This window comes from Equus quagga, chromosome 7, assembly GCF_021613505.1.
Source record: "Equus quagga isolate Etosha38 chromosome 7, UCLA_HA_Equagga_1.0, whole genome shotgun sequence".
NCBI classification, from domain to species: domain Eukaryota; kingdom Metazoa; phylum Chordata; class Mammalia; order Perissodactyla; family Equidae; genus Equus; species Equus quagga.
The window spans coordinates 17316362-17338516 of record NC_060273.1 but is presented as its reverse complement, the minus strand read 5'-3'; the positions used below and the strand labels follow the sequence as shown (position 1 = coordinate 17338516).

The 22155-nt window shown below is 46.5% G+C and overlaps 1 protein-coding gene across 1 annotated transcript in view; it reads right to left on the bottom strand.

Annotated features, from left to right (window-relative positions):
* Window positions 1–22155, bottom strand: part of OTOA (otoancorin) — a 60957-nt gene that overhangs the window by 1143 nt on the left and 37659 nt on the right. Inside the window, exons 18-27 of the mRNA XM_046667574.1 lie at window positions 21790–21925; window positions 20634–20824; window positions 19007–19100; window positions 16403–16532; window positions 13397–13584; window positions 11530–11685; window positions 6052–6194; window positions 5696–5832; window positions 5112–5209; window positions 1868–2063 (exon numbers count right to left, since the gene is read on the bottom strand). Coding sequence (XP_046523530.1) covers window positions 1868–2063; window positions 5112–5209; window positions 5696–5832; window positions 6052–6194; window positions 11530–11685; window positions 13397–13584; window positions 16403–16532; window positions 19007–19100; window positions 20634–20824; window positions 21790–21925 — 1469 coding nt within the window. The remainder of the gene's footprint in view (window positions 1–1867; window positions 2064–5111; window positions 5210–5695; window positions 5833–6051; window positions 6195–11529; window positions 11686–13396; window positions 13585–16402; window positions 16533–19006; window positions 19101–20633; window positions 20825–21789; window positions 21926–22155) is intronic.

Sequence of the window (22155 nt, the reverse complement as noted above, 5' to 3'; positions counted from 1 at the left end):
AAAATGCAAACTCTGGGATCCTCCGCAGGAGTTTCTGCTTCAGCAAGTCCGGGACAAGGCCCAGGAGTCTGTATTTTGTGTGTGTGTGAGGAAGATTAGCCCTGAGCTAACATCCACCACCAATCCTTCTCCTTTTGCTGAGGAAGATTGGCCCTGAGCCAGAATCTGTACCTATCTTCCTCTACTTTATATGTGAGACACCACATATAAAGCCGTGCATAGGTCTGCACCTGGGATCCGAACCTGCAAACCCTGGGCCACGGAAGCAGAGCACGCGAACTTAACTGCTGTGCCACCGGGATGGCCCCAGGAATCTTTATTTTAAGCATCAGTCCCGGGGGGATTCGGACAATGAAGAAAGGTTAGGAAACAAGAGATTAAGAAACTGGCCCACAGGAAGAGTCCAGCCAAGGTCAGCCCCCACTCAGGCCTGGGGGGTGAGTGGAAGGAGAAGGCATCTAGGATCCTGCGTGGCTGAGGACACACAGGGACATCTTCTTAAAGTGCCCTCCTCACTTTCTGATGCTGCTGTTTCAAAGGAAAACTGATACTGCCCCTCTGCGGGGGATTTGGCAATTTCCATCAAAACTACAAACTCACACACCCCCTGCCCCAGTAATCCCATTTTGAAGACTTTATCCTGCAGACATACTTGCACAGATGCAAAGTATGCAATGTTATTCACTACAGCATTGTTTGTAACGGTAGAAAAATAGGAACGACTAAATTGTCTGTCTGTAGAGATCTGGTTAAATATGGTTATGGCGTAGCCAGAAAACCACCAATTACACGGCTCCTGTGTGCAGATATGGAAGTGTCTCCAAGGGAAATTACCACAAGAGAAAGGCAGCACATTTCTCTCACAGCAGCCACCGTGCTGCCTCGTGGTCGCCTGGGTACTTGTGTCTTCCCTCACTCCCACACTCCACGGAGGTAGGACAGAGGACACAACTGGCTTGTTCACAGCTGTCTCCCCAGAGCCTAGCACCATGCTTAGTCCTAAGATGGTGCTCACTAAAGACGGAAGGAGTCACGCAAAAGTGGGAGCTGGGGGAAGGAGGAGGAAGAAAGGCAAGAAGGAAGAAAGGGAGGGAAAGTCACCCCCCCTACTGCCCTGTCTTAGCTCAGGCAGCATCACCCCCCTCTGCTTCCTTCCTTCCCTGGTCTTATCAGATGTGAAATCCTCTTGTTCGTTGACAAGAGAGCCTTACCTGCCTTGCTCGCCTCCATATTCCCACAACATAGGTGCCCGCTATATATAGGTTGGATTTATTAATTAATACTGGACAGTGAGAAGGAGGGAGCATGGAAAGGAACCACTGAAAGGATTTCAGTCCTGAGATTCTGATTCAATGGCTTCTGGGTGGGGTCCGCGGAACTGGAGCTTTTAAAAGCTTGGGGCAGGGGGCTGGGAGATGGGCCCTGTAGTATAGTGGTTAATTTCAGGGGCCCAGGTTCGCAGGTTCAGATCCTGGGCGCAGTCCTACACCACTTGTCAGCCACGCTGTGGTGGGAACCCATATACAAAACAGAGCAAGAGTGGCACAGATGTTAGCTCAGGGCAAATCTTCCTTAAGCAAAAAAGGAGGAAGATTGGCAACGGATGTTAGCTCAGGGCAAGTCTTCCTCAGAGGGAAAAAAAACTCCCCCGGGTGACTGCGGGTGACTTCAAAGTGCAGCTGGAGTTGAGAATCATTTACACATAGCTTGCAGAGACTGGCTTTTTCTCTGAGTGCAGAATCTCCAATGACTGTCAGCGACCCCATCCTGAATCTTAGGAGGCTTCCCGCCCCAGCCCCAGCAAGGCAGACCAAGGGACGGAGAAGGGGACAGGGGTGGAGGATTGGCTGGGGGCTGTCCTGCTCACCTTGGGGAGAACGGGAGGCGAGGATGCGGGTGGGGCTGGCGCTCAGGGGCTCGTCCAGCCAGGAGCGAGTCTTGGCGCCATCTAGCGCCCGCTGGAGGCTCTGCAGCTGCGGCGCGCTGAGCTGCCCGCGCTGAGCCGGGGTCACGGCCGCGGCGTTCTCGGGGCCCAAGGAGGCGATCTGCTCCGCGGACAGCGCCTGCAGGGCGAGGGAGCAGCGCCCTCAGGGCCGACCTCCGCGGGTTCCCCAGGCCTCAGTCATCCGCCCAGGGCCCGCACAACTTTGCTATAGCCGTGTACCATTCCTGCTCTTTAGGATTTCTCCTTAAAATCAGATCACTCTTTCACACTAAAATTATTTTTAAAATGGAAAATTTCTAATGGAAATTTCCAAAAATGGAAAACTTAAATGACTTGCCATCAGTAATCATGAAAAATAAGCCAAAAGAAATAAAGCAACATTATTGAATTCTAGCTAGATTTGTTGGCCAACATCTGAATTTGAGGCCCTTTTTTTAAAAAAAAGAGGGCATTTTAAAAGTGTTATAGAAATGTTAAAGACATTTTAGCTCCAAATTGAGACTTCCTCCTTGAAGTAATCAGTATTAAAGGAGAGTTGAAAGAGAGTCATGATGTTCTCACTGTGTGACTTAATGTTTAATGCAATACAAGCTACCTCCCCAATCCCTCAAGGCCCCCACCTGAGAAACACCAGTGTGGAGGAGAAAACACAGGCCTAAAGGCCAGAGGCCTGAATCTGAGCCCCAGCTTTGCCACATACTAGCTGTGTGACCTTGGGCAAGTTACCTAGCCTCTCTGGGCTTTTGGTCTAGATGTGGGTTGGCACAGAGAATTCATCTCCCATGCAGATTCTGATCGTTTAGTGCGACTGCCTGAACACCATAGGGGTGAGTCCTGTTAGGGCGCAGAGGGGCAAAGGTGTAGTGATCTACTAGTGATGTCTGCCACGGACACCGGAAGTGGGAAATCTGCCGTGCACAGTGTCTTTGAGGAGCCTGAGTAAGCTGTTTTCTGACGTTGCTTCCACCTTAGAGGACTTGGTGACTAGCTCCAGTGGGTCTGGAATGAGATGGGGGGGCAGGGGTCTCAGAGCCACCCTGCTTATTTTCTAAGAGCCCCAAAAATTCGGAGACAGAGGGTTATGCTCCCTCACCCCTTCCTCTTCTCCCCTTCACCCTCTTCTCCCTTCCTGTCTAGGCAGACACTTCCCTGGAATCATGTCATTCCCCGGCTTAGAAGCCTTCCCTGAGCCCCCTCCAGGACACAGTTCCAGCTCCTGAACTCGGCAGTGAGGCCTTCAAGCTCTGGGTCCTGCCCACCTCTCCAGCAGCCCCTCTCGGGCACTCTTCACTCCAGGAGAATGAGCAACCATATTTGCAGCCCCCAGGGGGCAGCACCTTTGCCATGCTCTTCCTTCTGCTGGAATGCTCTTCCTCCCTCTGCACTAGCTAACCTGTCCTGCAAGATTCAGCATCACCTCCTCCCTCCACCACACACACACACACACACACACACACACACACGCACACACACAGCATAGGTGCTCTTCTGGCTTACATCTTACATCTACCGTTAACACAGAGTCTGTATTATAAAAATTATTTTTCCAATGCTGTTGACTTGCGACCCTCAAGCCAGGTTAAATCTCTAGGCCTACTGCACTGTGTTTCAACGGATCATTTCAAAATGGTTGCCAACATTTAATTATCAGGAGATTTCACATGAAAATGGAGACTCCTGGATTCTTCCCCAGCCCCCATCCCCCAAAAAAGATCCAGCAATACTGGCCCACATTGTCACACTGCAATAACGTGCCAGAGATGAGAAGCAGCCTCCACATTTAGACAGGGCTCTCCAGTTCACCTCGGTTCCTCCCCAGGCCACTGCACTCCTTTCTGTCACCTTCCACGCTCCTGAAGGCACTGTGTTGTACCCCGTCACCAGGGCATCCCCAGGTGCACCTACGCTGGAGCCTACAGCCCACCACCCAGGCTGGAGCCTACTGCAATGTAAGCGGGCAATAGGAATTTCTGGAATAAACAAATACTTGAATAAAGAAGCACCCACAAAGTACACTCAAAACAAGACCAGGAGAAAGCGTTCAGCATCCAGGACCAAGCTGCCTATCCCATGCAGAGCCCCCAGAGGGGAAGCCTGAGAGCCTTAAGGACTATTTATTTCCCCAAAACAGCCCTTGCTCCCGCCCTGTGCTGGGAACTGTCCTGGGTGCTGAAGGGGTCAAGGTTGGCCATCTGTCTTGAAAGCAAACAATGACATGGCATCACGGGAGTTTGTCTAGCCTCGTTTGTGTATCTTACCCAGTTGTGGTGGACAGAAGGTGTTCCCAAGTTACCCAGAAAGCAAGGTCACTCCTCATCAGAGCAGACTGTCCCCACCAAACACTCTCCTAATCTTGCACGTGGACGGGAAGCCAGGACCTCTCGCTGCACACCCTGCTTCCCTAACTTCAGTTGATCCAATTCCACCCTCTCGACTTTTTCCCTGGCAGTTTATCAGCTGTCCTGTTGTGGTTTTCTTCATGCTTTTTTAAAAAATCAACTAAACTATTTTTGCTTAAATTTGTTTTAAAAGGAAATGTTATCCAGGTCCACAATCCCTCACCAGCAATTCTGAAATCCAAAGAAGTCTAAAAACTGAAAGCTTTTTCCAAAGTTTTAGACAAACTTATTTGCCAGCAAAACCTGACCTGAACAGATGTGGGGCCATTTATAGTCTCTATTTATTCCAATTTGTTTGACTTCTCACAGATTTCTTCACAGAAATATTAATGTGTTTGCTTACAGGGTGCTTCCCCCAGACGCTGCTGGGGGTGTTAAGTTACATAATGTAGATGCACAGACTGATCTTTCTAAAACCTGGAAAATTCTGAATGCTGAAACATATCTGTCCCCAAAGGTTTTAGATAAGGAAATATGAACCCATCATAACATCATAAATAGAAAATCAGTACCACTTGCGATGAAGAGACAGCAACCATAAAAAAATGATTAAAATAGAAATTAAAATTTTCAGAAAAAAACTTTAAAGAAAAAAAAACACCTAAAATTATCTCGTGCCCCATCCACTGTTGGTGTCTAGTTCTCCTCAGGCCCTCTCGGCAGAGGCCTGGCTGCAAGCCGCTGGACTCCAAGACCTGTCATCTGCTTCCCTGTGCGATTGGAAACGGGGTCAAGCCCCTACTCTCCTTGAGGAACTGAGTACCTACTCTGAATATCTCATCAGGAAGGCACTGGATTGCTGACGGCTGGAAATACGGCATCAAGTCCTCATCAAGCATTTGGAGCTCTTCCTTAGTTAATCCAGCTGGGGAGAAAAAGGAATCACAGGGTTTAGTTCAAGCCCTAGGAACTCCGCTTGTTTTATTAATGCTCTACATAATGCACAGATCCGCGTGTCTAGGCAAGTGCCATTACTTACAAAAGGCCCCCGAAATCACACTGGGGAAGCAAGTCCCTTAATCAACCCAGGAAAAAAAATGTGGGTCACATTAGCCCGGATTGGTCTCCTAGAAGGAAATGTGTGCCCAGAAGGAGCTTCACTTTACACAATTTCAGATTGTGTATAAATCTATTTAGGAGCCAATTAAAACACATTTTAAGCCACTTTCGTGTGTACAGGAATCACCAAGAGAGCTTGTCTAAAAAGCAAATTTGCAGACCCCACGCTCTGCAACTTCAAGTCATGAAATCTAGGTTCTACACATGGCCTAGGTTTCTTTTATTTTTTTGTTTTTGTCCCCAGTTTTAAGGTTGGAAAGGGAGAGAAAGGCATGCTCAAGGTGCCTCTTACCTGCAATGGTCCCGAGCTCCTGCAAGACAGAGCTGGACCACTCAGCGGGATTCCCAAACACAGCTTCTGCCTTCCTCTTAAACTCAGCCAAGACATGGATGCTGCAGAGCAGGGTTCCGATTCTGGCCGCCACCACTCTGGTTAAGAGGGAGGGATACAGTGCGAGCCTGGGAGACTCTCCGGCCAAAAAGATGTGCAGAAGGTAGGTAGGCTCAGCACTGAGAATGGATCCGGCTAAGCCGCATGTCAGCCCAGAGAGGTGGCAAAGCATCAGGAAGCAGGGAACATTGTGCTGAAGGAACTCATGGATCAATTAACCGATCATTTACCACTTCGCACGCTAGTATTTTGGTTACCTGAATTCCGAGATCCTTATAAGCGAGATTTCAGTGACGTTCATAGCACACAGGGTTGCACCAAGTCCTACTAAGTGGAAGCTCTTCAGATCCTGGATGCTGTAGCCTGAGTCCTCTAGGAACCCTTGCAGAATGGCCTTAGCCTATAAAAATGAGGAGGGATAGATGACCTACCCAGGGATGATCAAGACCCCAAGGCCCAAGGGGATGACTGAGCTGTTGCAGTTGCCTGTTGGCTGCTCCTGCACCCTAGTCCTCTGGATGCACCCCGCATTCTAGCCATCACAGCCACTGCATCCAGGATAATGTCCCTAGGGTGCTACTTCTACTGAGAATGTCCCTGATCTGTGGAGGTGACTTTAGGCAGTGAAACTCTCATATCCTTCACTAACATCAAAGGAACTGGATCCCGCGTCTGCTGGCTTGTTTCTTTCAGTCACTCATGACCTTCAGTTTGTTTGGTCACTTAAGTTCTCCTGCATCAGGATCCAAGCTTTTCCAGCATCTGTCTCAACAACTTTCTGATAAAAACCTTGTCATTTTCTGCCCTTTCGCCTTTGTTTTAATCAGTCCCTCCATCTGAAATGCCCTTCCTGCATTCCCAACTGTTAAAATCCAATGAGCCTTTTATTTGGCGGGTTCAAGTCAAATGTCACCTTCTTCATGAAGTCTTTCCTATCTTAGCCAGAACGAATTTTTCTTTCCCTAAGGTCCTACTGAAATAGGTTTGTCCCTCACTCATCAAATACTTGGTGTTAAAAACCATAGAGGGATCTCTTGAACGAGCTTTGATCTAGGGGGCTGATGTGTAGGTCCCTGTAATTCTAGCATAGTGGCCATTCAGTAGGCATGACTGTCCCTGGAGAGCCACCCCTCCCACACTCTTACTTCACAGGGTCCAGCTGGAGCTAACTACACTCTGAGTTCCACAGGAGACGCTATAGCCCAGTCCTGGCCAATCAGGTCATCTCTTAGCCTGGCTGCAGTGACTGGTTCTAGAGTTGGTATGTGATCTAGTGAAAATCAACCAGGACTTTGGTTGGAACAACCCGGAGTGAAGAGCTTTCTTTTCTCTGGACTGGACCTTGGAAGGATAAACGCTCAAATATGCAAGAACTCACCACGTGGAAAGAGCCTGCCTCTGAGTGAAGCCAACACAAAGGAAAGCAGGGTCAAAAGACTGTGAGAGACAGATTCTTGACAATAGTGTTGAAGCCCCTGGATCCAGCCATACCTGAACTCTACACCTGAACTTTTCAATAAATTCCTTTTCTTGCTTAAGCCACTTTGAGTTGGGTTTTCCGTCAACTGTAACCAAATGAACCCTGATTTGTTTGATCTACCTATGTTGGACCTGAGGAAGGATCCAAGTCAATCCCTTGGAGATGAGTTGTATAATAAAGTCTGGATCCCTCAGTGCCCACAGGGGCATGGGCAAAAGATTACAAGAGGACAAGAGCTCACAGGCAAAGTTGGGGAGGAGACATCCAAGGACAAACATCTCCTGACTAGGAGTGAGGGTCACAGGAATACAGTCAATCTTCCCTTCTCCCTTTAATGTCAGTCCATCCGCATCACACAATACAGATCATCCCAGGGTTGAGAGAAAGTGTTGGCAAAGAACATGAAATGTTGTAATGGGATTCTACTTTTCATGTGGCTGTTGCCTTCTCCTCCCTCGGGTCTGTTTAAATGCTACCTCCTCAGAAAAGACGCGTGGATTCCCCCATCTCACGTAGCCTCCTTCCTCATGATTTCCATGAGCATCTTGTCCATTTTCAGCTTATCACTTACTACAATTTTTCAAATTTTTCACTTTTTAAATTGTCAACTTTTCACTCACTCACTTTTTTGTCTGCATCACCAAGTAGAATCCCCAAAGACAAGGACCACATCGAGCGAGTTCACTAGTCATCCCCAGCACCTGGCACAACGCCTGGCACACAGTGGGGTTCAGTAAGCACTTTCTGAGTGAATGAATGAATGAAGGAAGGAAGGAACATCTCAGAGAATGACATATAGAAGTTGTAGGCAATATGTACTCCTTTGAAATGGCATCAGATTGCCACCTTCACGTGATGGATTGGCTTCCGGGAGATTTTCCATGTTTCTGGAAGTCGGACTGGTCAGTGTCTCATGAAGTTGCCCTCAGTGATTACAAACCTCAAAGGTTCTATAAGGGAATTTCAGTAACACCATGCTCAGCCTTCAATGTCTTCGGCTGAATAGGAATGTGCATCAAAAATAATAATAGCTGATATTTACTGAATGCTTACTATGTGCCAGCACTTTACATATGCCATCTCATACAATCCTCACAACAACTCTATAAAAAGAAGGATTAATATTATCCCTATTTCACAGATGAGGAAACTGAGGCACAGAGAGGTTAACTAACTATGCCCAGGTTACACAGCTAGTAAATAATGGTCCTGGAATTAAAACCCAGGCAGTCGGACTCCAGAGCCTGTGCCTCCTAGCCAGTGAAGACGTTTGGGTAAGGAGAAAAGATGGAGATTCAAGTTAGCTTTTGAACTTTTCTTATTAATTCTTCACAACCAGGTTCCACTGGTTGATTCCTAGCAATTTTTGCTCCTCAACTCTCAGGCATGCCCATTTTCAAATGAAAGTGCGAAAATACAATTCAAATAAAATTACTCTGAAGATGTGATATTAAATTGTTCTTGCCACTGGAACCTGGAAAATGCAAGCTCAGCCTGCAAGGTGATAAGCCAAAATACATTTACTTGAATGACTAGACCACTGTATCTGTAATGATTCCAAGACAATTAATACCAACACTTTTCGGCAATATTAACTGCGGAAAAATGAAGAGCTGTAAGATTTCAATCTCTCTGTTCATCCCTCTGGCTTCTATAATAGTTTTTTTTTTCCTTATATTGGTTTTTAAGCTGAACTATCTGTTAATGTAGTTCCGCCAGGTCTGACTATTAATCTAGAAACATGCATTTAAGGGTCTGATGGGGGCTAAAGTGGAGGAACCGACTGCAAATGATATATGCAAATGTTGGGTTTTCATATCCTCTTCAAACATATTGATAAGTCTCACCACCATCCACAGGAATTAAAATTGGTATAAAGGGAAAGAGAGACTCTAGTTTCTAAGTTGGATGTATTTTTCTGTTTTCTCCCAGACTGTGAGTAGAATAATTTTAATATCAGAATGTGATGTGGCTCTTCTCAAACGTCAAGGCCAGTCTTAGAGTCGTGCAACCCCAGGATTACAGAATGTCAGACTGGAAGGAACCTCAGAGTGCTGGCTCTAACCCCTTCATCTTACAAATGAGGAAACTCTTAAACCGCCAGAGACAGGGAATGTGACAATGATGATGACAACGATGACGATGACGATGAAAACACACTAATTTTTATTGAATACTATGTCCCAAGCACTGTTCAAAATGTTTTACATCTATTAACTCATTTAATTCTCATGGCCAGAACCTCCATGGTGCCCAACTCCAGAGGGCACAATTCAGACTGTGTTCTATTTGAATGGTGCCACTCAGAGTTATGTGGCATGGCAATCCTGGTTCGAAAAACCTCACGAGAGTAGGGCACATGCATTAGTTCTGCCTGCCCAGCACCCATTCTCCCTTTGTTTGATAACCCCATGCTTTTCCTTTGGCAAGCCACGGTGTATTAGTTTTCTCTTGCTGCTCTAACAAATTACCATAGATTTACCGGCTTAAAACGGCATAAATTTATTCTCTTACAATTCTGGAAGTTGTAAGTCCTAAAATGGGTCCGCAGGGTGTGTTCCTTTGGGAGGCTCTAGAGAGAATTCATTTCCTTGCCTTTTTTAGCTTCTGGAGGCTGCCTGCATTCCTTGACTCGTAGCTCCATCCTCCATCTTCAAAACCAGCAGCACAAGACCTTCAAATCTCTCTCTCTGTGTCCTTCTGTGTCCATTGCCACATCGCCTTCTGTGTCTGTGACCCTCTTGCCTCCTCCTTTTGAGATCTTTCATGATTACATTGGGCCATCCAGGATAGTCTCCTCATCTCAAGGTCCTTAACTTAATCCCATCTGCAGAGTCCCTTTGGCCACATAAGGTAACATATCCAGAGTTTCCAGGGGTTAGGACATGGACATCTTTGGGGACCTTTATGCAGCCTATACACACCCATCCCCGACTCTCAGTTCATATGGACATGGTGAGATGGACTCCACTCCCTGATGCATACCTGGCCAGCCAACATATTCTATCCATGACCAGATTGTTTATGGGTGAGCCATTACATGATTAGAGTCTATGCCAGAACTTTTTCAAACGTTAATGAGAAAGGGGCACTTTTCAATGGGGTTGCTAATTAGATAAAATATAAGCCTAGTGCGGAAAATGAGAAAGAGCTGCCTAAGAATGAGGACAACACAGAGCAGCTAAGACTCCTCTCTCTAGAAATACAGTAGATTAACTTCCCTCCCAACTAAACAACTAAATTCTGGAGGAAACTTCTTCTTCAGTCCATGAAGGCTTCACTGACACAGAAATCACCCTCCCAGCGTAAACAATGAGAAAACCGAACAAATTCCATGAAACCACCGTATTCAGACATTGGCAAGAGTGAGCACAGAACTATAATCCTGAGAGAAGGGAAACAAATAAAGCGAATCCTAAAATCGCCCTCGCTTACTGTCCAGAAGCAGTCTCCAGGCCACTGAGCAGGAAAGGGAACCCAAACAAGCCCCATGGTCCAAGCGAGTGGAGGACACAGAGATCCTCCATCAGAGAGGACGGGACACCTCTGATTTGTGGGGCAAAGTACTGAAGAGAGAGAAACTGCATAGAGAGAGCTCCAGAAACCTGCAGAGAAGCCTTCTCAAGTCTTTGGCTGAGTACTGATCTACACATGCAAGGAGTGAAACTAAATAAATATAAACATAAATATCAAAAGACCCAGAGGAAAGTGGTACATAAGCCAAACAATTTCCAGAGCTCACATGGAGTTGAAAAGAGTTCACTCCCACCAGCCAGAGTGGAGAGGTCTTGAAATACATGGAGCATCAGATAGAGTGCTCAGAAGACCCATGTCTCGGTAATGAGGACAAATTAACCACAGAATAACGGTCACTCTGGACCCGCCCTAATAAAGCTCAAAAGGAAGCGTCAACAAGATCAGACTGACTTTAAAGCAACTTAAACATACCCCAGAACAAAGCCCAATACTCTTCAAAGGACAACAACGAAATCAAACACTCAACAATGTAAAATTCACAATGCCCATCATCCAGTCAAAATTATTAGGCTTGCAAATAAGAAAATGTGACCCAAAAGTAGGAGAAAAATTAGGAAATAGAAAGAGACTCAGAAATGACAGTGATGATGGAATTAGCAGCAAAACTTTTAAAGCAGCTATTATAAATACTATATGTATGTTCAAGGATATAAAGGAAAATACACGCACGTTTAAAACGGAAGTAGAATATTTTAAAGGTCCAGCAACATCTACCTACCTGTCCCGGGGTCCATTCTGTCTGCTGGCTTAGGGAAGCCACAGTGTCGATGGAGCTGAGATCCAGCTGCTCCAGCTCACTTTCATTAAGAGCCAGGGCAATGCGCCCGAGGGAAACAATATGATGTTCTCTCCAGTAAGAAGGCGTGTCCCAAACCTTCAGGTGAGAAAAGAAAAAGCCAGTTAAGACCGAACGTTAGTGACAGCATTTAAAACAGACATAGGTAAATCTCCTTAATATATAAAGTTCTCTTATAAATCAATAAGAAAAAATGACTACATTTGTTTAAAAAATAGACAAAAGATATAAACAAGAAATTCACAAAAGAAGAAATAAACATATGGAAAACGTTCAATCTCAGTCATAATTAAAGAAATGTACGTTAACAACAATCAAAGAATACCATGTTGGCTGATCTTAACAAGGAGTAAAAAGAATGATCATTTCTGTTGGTGGAAAGCTATGGGGTAAAGGATACCCTCATTTGTCGATGTTGAGAATATAAATTGGCACACTTTTTTTTTTTTTTAAAGATTGGCACCTGAACTAACAACTGTTGCCAATCTTTTTTTTTTTTTTCTGCTTTTTCTCCCCAAATCCCCCCAATACATAGTTGCATATCTTAGTTGTGGGTCCTTCTAGTCGTGGCATGTGCGACAGTGCCTCAGCATGGCCTGATGGGTGGCACCATGTCCACACCCAGGATCCGAACTGGCGAAACGCTGGACCGCCCGAAGCAGAGCGTGCGAACTTAACCATTCGGCCACCAGGCCAGCCCCAACACACATTTTAAGACGGCAATTTGGCTATATGTATCAAAAGCCTTTAAAATACCTATACCCTATGACCCAGAAATTCCAACTCCAGAAATTTAGCCTAAGTAAATAATCAGACAAGTGCCCAAAGAAATATGTACAAATATACAACTTGAGGCATTAAAAAATTTAATCTAAAAATCAAATAATTAGCTAAAATAATAAGAACCAGCCATACAATGAAATATTATATAGCTATTTAAATACTAATATAGATTTATACTTCTGATATGGAAAAACATGCATTGTACGCTGTTGGATGTGGACAGTAAGTTATTAAACAGTAGGTGCATGTGATACTGTTTTCTGTAACATACATATGTGAGTATACATGAAATAAATGTATGAAATACACAAATATATTCTACACACATATACAGAAGTCTGGGAAGCTCTATATTTTGGTAAATATACCAAAATATTAACAGTGCTTATTTCTGGCTAAAAGATTATGACTGGGTTTCTTCTATTTTCTGAATTTTCTACAATAAACTTGGATTACTTATCTAAAAAAGAGTTATAAATATAATTTTAAGAAATTTAATGTCTTGACCTCACAAGGGCAACTAGATATTCCACACCATCCTAGCAGCTGAAACAAGCCACTCAAAGGGACCTTTATAAACACGGCAAACTACTTCTTGTCCTCTTTTCACTCCTTTCTGCTATGTTTTCTGATAAATTTGCAACAGATTCTGAGAAAACCTGCTGTGAGCAGCAGCTGGGGTTCTCCAAATGGAGAAAGAAAAGGCACAATTCCTGGAAACCGTCTCGGTCAGAGGCACCAGAACATCCACAGAATTTGATCTACTAAGCGTCCATTAGATGCCAAGACAGATCTCTTCTGTTCTCTGCTACAGCCCTAAGAGGGGGACACTAGAAATTTCTCAGATGCTGGAATCATAGCTCAGGCGCTCAGCTGGTGTAGTGAAATTTCTACAAGATATGGCACGTGAAAACTCCTGGAGGAGGCTTCCATGCACAGAAGCGCCGGGACCGTTAGGTTGGGTTTTTCCCTCCGTTGAATGCTTCCTTCCTGAGGCGCGCTTTACCTGGACTGCCTTCTCCTTCAGGGTCATCAGCTGAGGCCGGCTGAGGCCCCTGAGGGCCCCCAGAAGCTCCACGTTCCTGATGAACGTGTCTTCCTCCATGCAGAGCAGGTCCTCGGGGGCCCAGCAGGCATTGGCTTCGGCCAACTTAAAGATGTCCTCGGAAGAGGGAGCCGCGACTCCATGGCAACCTGAAGAATGGGGAGACACAGGAAAGAGAATTTTGGGAAATGTTAGTCTGTTTCTTTATTGAAATGAGTAATATCCTTCTCCGGTCGGATTTATTCATGGGATGCGGTGTAGCACAGAAACTGAGAGAAGGGACTCAGGGACCAGTTTGAATCCCACTTCTGCCATTTCTTGCTAATTACCTGGTAACGAAATTGCGGAAATGCCAACGTTTTGCACAGCCACATGCACACAGTAGGAGCTCTGTAACATTAAAACTAGACTACAAATGACCACGAGGGAGTCGGAGCTGATGGGGAACAGTTCTGGCTTTAGATTCAAATCTAAAGTTATTTAACCCCTCTGTGACTCAGTTTCTTCATCTATAAAATGACGATAAAATTACCTCATAGAATTTTTGTGAGGACTAAATGTGTTATTACACATAAAGCACTTAGAGCATGCCAGGTATACAGTAAGCACTCAATACTCAATGTTAGCCATTTTTATTATTTATGTTCCCTGCCACCACCACCCCATGCATTTGAGTTTGCAACACAGAGTTAAGGCTTCCAGAATTATGAGGAAGGAGCACTCCTATCTAAGCATGGAAAGGCGGATAATATGCCCTCCATAAAAGTCTCAGTGGGGACTGTGGCCTTCCCACCCCAGGGGAGAGGAGAAATGGGCCTGCTGCATTGGCCTTGGCAGCAGGGGAAACCCATCCATTTCAGTCTTCGAATAAGTTGAACCTTACCTGGTCAAACTGGTTTCCCATCACCAACACATAAATGAGATACTGTCTTTGCTGTGCCCAACCTGGGAGAAAACCCAGGCTCTTTGTCTTAAGAACAATCCTGGATTTCTTGTCTTAGCAACTGACGAGCCTGATGCCACAGACCCACCAGCACTATTGGGCCCCAGCATTTCCCAAGCCCCGTGGCCACGCCTTTCTCACTGTATCTTCAGTGGCAATTCACCGGACTCCGGTCAAGAGGTGAAAGTGGACCAGGTCAAGGGCTCTATGTGTGGTCCTCAAACATCTTTATCACAACCCACTTGGAGGAGACAAAAGACCCCTCCCCGCTGGACCCCCCTTCACCCGATTTCCCAGTGAAATGAGGGTCCAGCGATTGCACAGAGTCAGAGAGGAGCAGAACGGTTAAACAGGGCAGCAGAGACCCGGTCTTATCACTGCTGTGTTCCCAGGCCCGGCATAGCAGGTGTTCAGCAAATATTTTTTGACTGAATCAACACACACATAAAAATTAGGTAAAATAAAACCAAGTAGTAATTCAGCTAATTCATTAACTACCGAAAGCACGGCAGCAATGAATACTCAGAACCAACTAAAGAAAACTCAGACTATGCGCTGTAACCGTGCAGCCTCCCCCGAGTGTGGAAAGTCCTACTGTCGCATATCCACATGCACAGCATCGGAGCTCTGCAGTGTGCCAACTGGCCTGCTAGGCGGGGAGGGCGGGAGGAACTAGGGGCGAATGCCACCAGCTTTGGGGACAAGTCCAGGAGGTGCCTTTTACTACCCCTCTGACTTTGGCGAAGTCTGTTACTCTCTCTGAATCTCAGCTTCTTTTGTCAAGAAAATGGAAGAATCATGGTGCCACCTCATGGGACAGAGGTGAGGACGAGACAAGGCGTGAAGAGATGATCACCCGAAGTAAACATAAGTCAGGTCGTGACCCTTTTTTGCTCCATGGTCCCCATGAAACCCCTACCCAGAGTAAAAGCCAAAGTCCTTAAGGTTTCCTTCATAAGGCCCGACATGACTGGCCTTGTCTCTCGCTCCACTCCAGCTACGCTGGCCTCTCATTTCCCCTTCCTCTCCCACTCCCGCCGTACTTCTTTCTGCCTGCGAGATTCTGACTCTCATTTTCCACGTGACCCACTGTCCTGGGTCTTGACTCAAACGTCACCCTCCCAGTTTGCTGAGTAAATTGACCTTTACTCGACAGCACCTTCCTTGACCATTTTCTTTTCAAATTACAACCCCCACCCGACACTCCCTGACCCCTTCCCTTGCTTTATTTTCCTTCTCACATTCACTGCACACAATGTACTTCACCAGCACGTGTATTACTGGCGTGTGTAATTATTGTCCGGCTGCCCCTGTTTGAAAGTCAGCTCTGTGAGCACGAGGATTTTTGTCTGTTTTGGTCACATAGTCGGTGCTCAAAAATTACTCGTTGCAGGAAAGAAAGCGATCAGTGACTGTCAGTTATTACTCTTACAATTATTATTGGCTCTGATTAACTTTGTCTCCTCCTGCCTGGCACAAGTCTGTGCTTAGTAGGTGCACAACAATAATAAAAATGTCTAACACTCACTGAGCATTTCCTACATGCCAGGCGCTGTTGTGAGCATGTTTACTGGTGTAAATTCATTGATCCGCACAATCACCTAGTGAGGTAGGGACTTGCATTGTCCCCATTGTGCAGAGGACGAACACCGAGGCACAGAGAGGTTAAGGAGCTTTTACCCAAAGTGCCACAGCCAGTAAGCGGCAGACCCAGGGTTCAAACCTTGCCAGCCCGGCCCCAGCACTGCAATATATAGCCACTTAGCCATTTTGGCCTTTAAGTCGATCGTTTTGAAATGTTTGTCGCACATATTGACCACTAAACCTACTAGCCTGGGCAAGGAGTGCAGGATGTGACTCTAAACCGTGTTACAAAGACGTAACTCTTTGGCCTGTGGATTTTGGCATTCTACGGCTTTGCAAACATTTCATCCAGTCCCCTGACAAGGAGGCCTCTTGACGCTAGGGACTCAGCCAGCACACGGCCGCTATGGCACGGGCTGGGATACCCCAGAAACGCTCACCGGGGCTGGCGTCGGAGCTGGGCCTCCTCTCACTGCTGTTCTGAACAGACTCAAAGACAGCCCAGAGGAATTCTTTGGGAGGTGGAGTCCTGGCCATCTTGGAAGCTGCTTGTTGAAGGATGTCAGGAAACTGTGCGGGGTAGAGAAGACGAAAGAGGAGGAACATATAGTAATTAAAGCACATTAAACAGATTTAGATCTGAGTTTAAACGGTAACACCACCTCCCTGACTCCGTTTTCTTTTTCTTCATAGCAGCATCTCATACAAATTTAAACCCTGGCCCGTTAACGTGGTCTCTACAAAGAATCCAATAAAATGTACCCAACCTCAATGACAATCCAATAAATGTTCAGTAACCTAAGCAAACATTGTTTTTCAGATTGTCAAAAACAGAATAGCGATAATACAAAATGCTGGCCAACATGCAGGAAACAGGCACACTTATTTTTCTGCGGGACTGTTAGATGGTGCAATCTGATAATTTCTATAAGAAATGTAGGTGTGCCTATCCCTTTTTGGTTTGGTGCTGTGTTAAACTTTGATTAAACTTCATCATAAAAAGCAGGAGGAGAGGGTTGTCTCTGGTGCTGGGGGAAGACTAGCATGAGGGGCTCCTGGGCGCCCTGGGGGAGTGCCATTTCTCACCTAGGACTGAAACACTTTGTCAAGACTCAGGATATTTATTGGTAGACCTGTCAAGAGCCCAGGGAATTCATCAAACTGTTCCGCACAGCCGGGCGCCACTGTGGCCGTTCTCCCACAGAGGACGCGCCTCGGCTTATACAATGCCCCTCTCTAGCCTGATCTTCAGAATCAGAGCCACAGCCTAAGTGAGTAGTTCCCAGCCCTGGCTGGAGGTGAGAATCACCTGGGAAACTAACCGACACCGGGCCCCACCCCAGAGATTCTGAGACCACTGGTCTGGGGCGGGGGCCGTGTATCTGCCCATTTTAGAATCTCCCCAGTGACTCTAAGGTCGCCAGCAACTGCTGTGAGATAAATCATTAACTTTTCAAAAGCAAGGTGCACAGCAGAGTGGATGGTACTTTTCATTTTGTATTTTTAAAAAGGAGAACAAGTATAGGCAGGAGAAGGATTCTTCCGGAAAGGATGCAAAGGAAAGCGGGAGCAGCGATCGCCTCTGAGGATACAGGCTGGGGACCTAGAAATGCGGGCTGGGAGGAAGACGCGTTTACATCCTACGGCCTCTGGAACAGTTGCGCTTTTTTTAACCCGCAGCACGTATTACTTATTTTACTAAACATTTCAGGCACTGAAACAAAAAGTATAGAGAATAATACAACAAAACAGCCACATATTGACAACCCAACTTAAGAAAGAACACATCACAAATATAATAGATAGGTCGCACCCCAGCCTTTGGCCTCCCTCCTTCCCCAGACGGAACTGTCACCCTGAATTTGATAACATTTGATAATTAACCATTCTCACGTACTTTTATACTTCTCGTACATACAGAATTGTTTTGCATGTGCTTAAAATTAATTTAACTCGTATTTATTTATTTACATTCTTCTACTGCATGTCTTCTTCTGCAACTCACTTTTTTTTTAACCCTACATTGTGTCTCTGAGCTTTACCTGGGTTGATATAAGACTTTTTCAACTTCTAAAGTTGATTTTTTTAAAGATTAGATAAGTATATAATATTTATGTCTCCACTGCTTAGGACTGCATGTTTGGACAGCCCGGAAGCTGACTTTACCACGACTGGACACTGGAACGCACGTGTGAGCCTGGCTGACGTGCTGTGCTCGGGCCCTGCTGAGCGAGGACCACGGCATCCATCTTGTGCGTGCAACTACAGGGATGGGCTTTGAGGTTGATCTGATTCTTGTTCAGCAAACATTTACCCCTCTTCACCCCCCACTCACATGGAGGAGATGACTTCCTGCCCCGCTGAGTTTGGGCTTGGTCATGTGACTTGCTTTGGCCCATGGAAAGTGACAGTGTGCCATTTCCCATCTTGGGCCCTAAGGAGAATTGCACTTTGCACTCCCTCTTCTGGAATTTCAGACCTTCATGATGAGAAGAACACGCTCCAGGTAGCCTGGGCCCCAGAGGCAGACTCATGGGGCAGAGGTGTCCCCGTGACCCACAGAAATAAATGCTGTGGTTGCAAGCCAGTGAGACCGTGTAGCTGTGCAATGCAGCAAAAGATGATGGATTCGTGCTTGTCTGGCACGCCTCTTGGCCTAAACTCTCTAACTTTTGGATAGTTACTCCAGGTGGGGCACTATACCCAAACATACTGCTCAGTAAAGATTTGTGTCGGGATTAACTGTGTTTGCACATGTGATTGCACACACTGGACATACATGTACGTGTGTATGTGGCACTGGTGGGTGTAATACCTCAAATGAGCATGCGTGGGAAAGGCTGGAGTCTGTTCAGCCGCTGTCTCACTTCCTTTTCCTGAACCTTGGGCATCCTGGAGTGGAGCTGGAAACATCTGAGCCCTTTGAGGCAGGGAGGAAGTTTCCAGAAAAACAAACTGACAGCAAACCCAGTGGAGAATAATTGACCACACTTTCTCTCCCTTTAAAACTCCTTCAGACTTCTAAAGACAGAACACAGAAGTACCTTTGTGGCAATAGAGCTTAATTCTTCTCCTGAGAAAAGTACTAGAAAGGGTCCCAAGTCCTTTGTAGTCTCGGCTGTCCAGTTCTGGGGGAGGCTAAGAAGAGATAATAAGCAGGAAATTGAAAAATCATGCTGTTGTCCTTGTCCGCCGGCATTCTTTTCTTTCTGGAACAGACTCTCTTCATACCTGGAGAGGCTGTCAATCACATGGGCCCACTTCCCTGACCAAGAAAATGGGCATGTGATGCAGGCTGACCAATTAGAGTCATTCCTGGGAATTTTGATGGAACTGCTAGAGGAGCTTTCTCTCTTTCTTCTGGGGTCTCTAGCAGTAAAAGGAATATTGGAGGCCACTCCTATCACCAATTGGAGAAAATAAAGGCCACACCCAAGAACACAGAGCTGAGGGATGGGAGGCATACATTCCTGTTGACATCACTTGAGCCCCTGGATCCAGCCATGACTGAAGTCCACCCCTAGAGTTTTCCACTACATTTAATTTCCGAACTTAATAAATTCTCATTTTTTGAGTTTAATTGAATTATTGAATTTCTGTCATTTGCATCACAGTAATTCCTTCCTCCCCTTCTTCAGTAGAACAATAATGATATATTTGTTTCTTTTAAATTACCATTTAAATAGTCTTCTCTTATAGCAAGATGAAATTTCCTCTTGAATTTGGCAGGATAATAACAGCACTGACCCAGAATCCACTGTTGTTCTCAAGTGTCCACAGTGAGTGCCTCACACTGTACTTGGTGGCATCTCTGAAGGAGGTCTGCCCAACAAGTAGTGATAATCCTGCTCTTAGGGCCAAGTCAAACCACTCCCCTTTATCTCTTGGATTAAAACATTATCCCACTAACTGTAAGCTCCATGAGGGCAGGAGCCACAGCTATCTTCCTAACCACTGTATCTTCAGTCCTAGGCATACAGCAAGTGTCCCACACTCGGCACCATGTGCCGGACTCTATTGGAAGCCCTTTGAGTGCATGAACTCTTAATCATCACAACCACCCTGTGGGGACTGTTACTGTCCCCATTCTACAGACCTGGAAACAAAGTACAAGAAGATTAAGTAGCTTTCCCCAGGTCACATAGACAGCAGACGATAGAAACAAAATTCGAACCAAAGGAGTCTGGCTCCTGAGTCCACAATCTCAAACCCTATATGACAGTACAACGCCTGAGTCATAGGAATGACACCAAAAAACATTTTTGTTGTCTGACCACTGGCTGATGGCTAGGCCCTACTCAAATATCGGAGCTAACTTCCGGAAACTCTTCATGGGGAATAAGAGTTTTCTTTTCCCCCAGGGAGTTCTCATTCATGCCCCGATTATTCACATTATTGTTGTTGTTGTTTCATAACAAAAATAATAATACCACCTCCTTGCGTTTGTAAAGTGCTATCTTTTCACAACTCTTTCCCTTTCCACTTGCTGAGATGTATTTTTACTTCACAGGGAGTCTGAGGCCAAAGAAGAAAGGTCACATTTCCAGAACAATCACAAGCACCTAACCTTGTCCTAAGCAAGAGACTCTCTGTTTGGAAGGCAGGAGAGCGAGGGTTGGGGACCCCTCCGCCAGCGCCCCCCACCCCAGCTCTGAGCCCGGCCCTCCTTACCCGTGCTGCTCCAGGAGCCTGAGCCTCACCGCGGCCTTCTGCTCGGGGCTGAGGTCTGGGCAGTCTCTGAGGCCGTGCAGGGCGGTGGCCCAGGCCCTGGGGGACACCCCGCGGTGGAGGATGGCCGCCGGCAAGTGGCAGAGCAGGTTCCCCACGATGTCCACAGCGTACTCATCAGCTATGGAGTTGTTCTGAAACCGACAAGTGGAGCTGATGGGAAGATCCAGCAGGGCTCAAGATCATGACCCCTTAAAAACACTTCCTGACCCCAAACCCCGTAAAGCTTCTGGAATCTGATCACCTACCTGCCCTGGACTACCCGCACAGGGCCTGATTTTACCCCAGGAACGCAGACCTCGGAAGTGTGGGAGACCCCACCAGGGAGCGGGTTTGGACGGACTTGGCACACGATGAGCACTCGTAAATGAGGGCTGGGCCGCGTTGTCACAGCTCTGAGGCTACCCCCAAGGCAACAAGCATTATAATAATAGAACAACAATAAAAACAGCACCTCAGTTTGTACAGCACTTGAAAGCCTTCAAAATTCTTTCTCAAAATGACAAAAACAGCTAACATTTATTGAGCGCTCACCACAGGCCGGACACCATTCTAAGGATGTACGGGTCTTAATCCTTTCGTCTTCAAAGTAACTGTAAGAGGTAAGTACTGCTACCCTTGACCTTCAAAGTTGCAGACACTGCCAACTAGTGGCCAGGCGGGGATTCACACTCAGACCGTCTGCCCTTTGGGCTTTCCCGTTAAACAATAGATTACCTATTTCCTGCCCTCAGCAACTCTGCGAAGGAAACGCTATTGCATCTTACAGATGAGGAGGCTGAGGCTCAGGGAGGGGAAGTGACTTGCCCAAAGCCACATAACCAACCACTGGCAGAGATGTGTCTAGAACCCAGACTCTGTGTACTGTGTTCTTTCCAGTCCCCCAGAGCAGCCTCTCCTCATTCAGGCCCCAGAATGGCAGTTTCCAGAACCAATGGCCAAGACTGTCCCACCCAGTGGCTTCAGAGCCAGCTTTGAGACACACACGTCAGACTTCTAGTCATCAGAGCAGGCTTGAGATTCCAGCCAGATCCCCTGAGCCACAGACACCCGGAGGGGAAGGGAGACAGTAAAAGCGTCACCCAGGAAGTTTCCTCACCAGGCACTGCTGCACTTTCCTGAGGATGGAATTCTTTTTGTGGGAATCTAAAACCAAGGAGTCCAGCTGACTCTTGCCCAGGCTGATGAGAAAGGGCACACACCGGGAGGCGGGGACAGCAGCCAGGTAGCGAGCCCTGGAGAGAGATGGGAAGAACAAGGGAAGGTGAACAGTGGCTGCTCTGTATTTGCCCCTGACATCAGGGTCTGCGCACCCGAGAGCTTACTACATGGGTATCCTTTAAATGTTTGCCCTCCCCAGTGATGGGGTGGCTCCCGTGGGCAGGCAGCCAGCCTGCCAACCATCATGCTCCTCTTCCATGGGCAGGAAACTAACTTCCCATCATGCTCCTCTTCTATGGGCAGG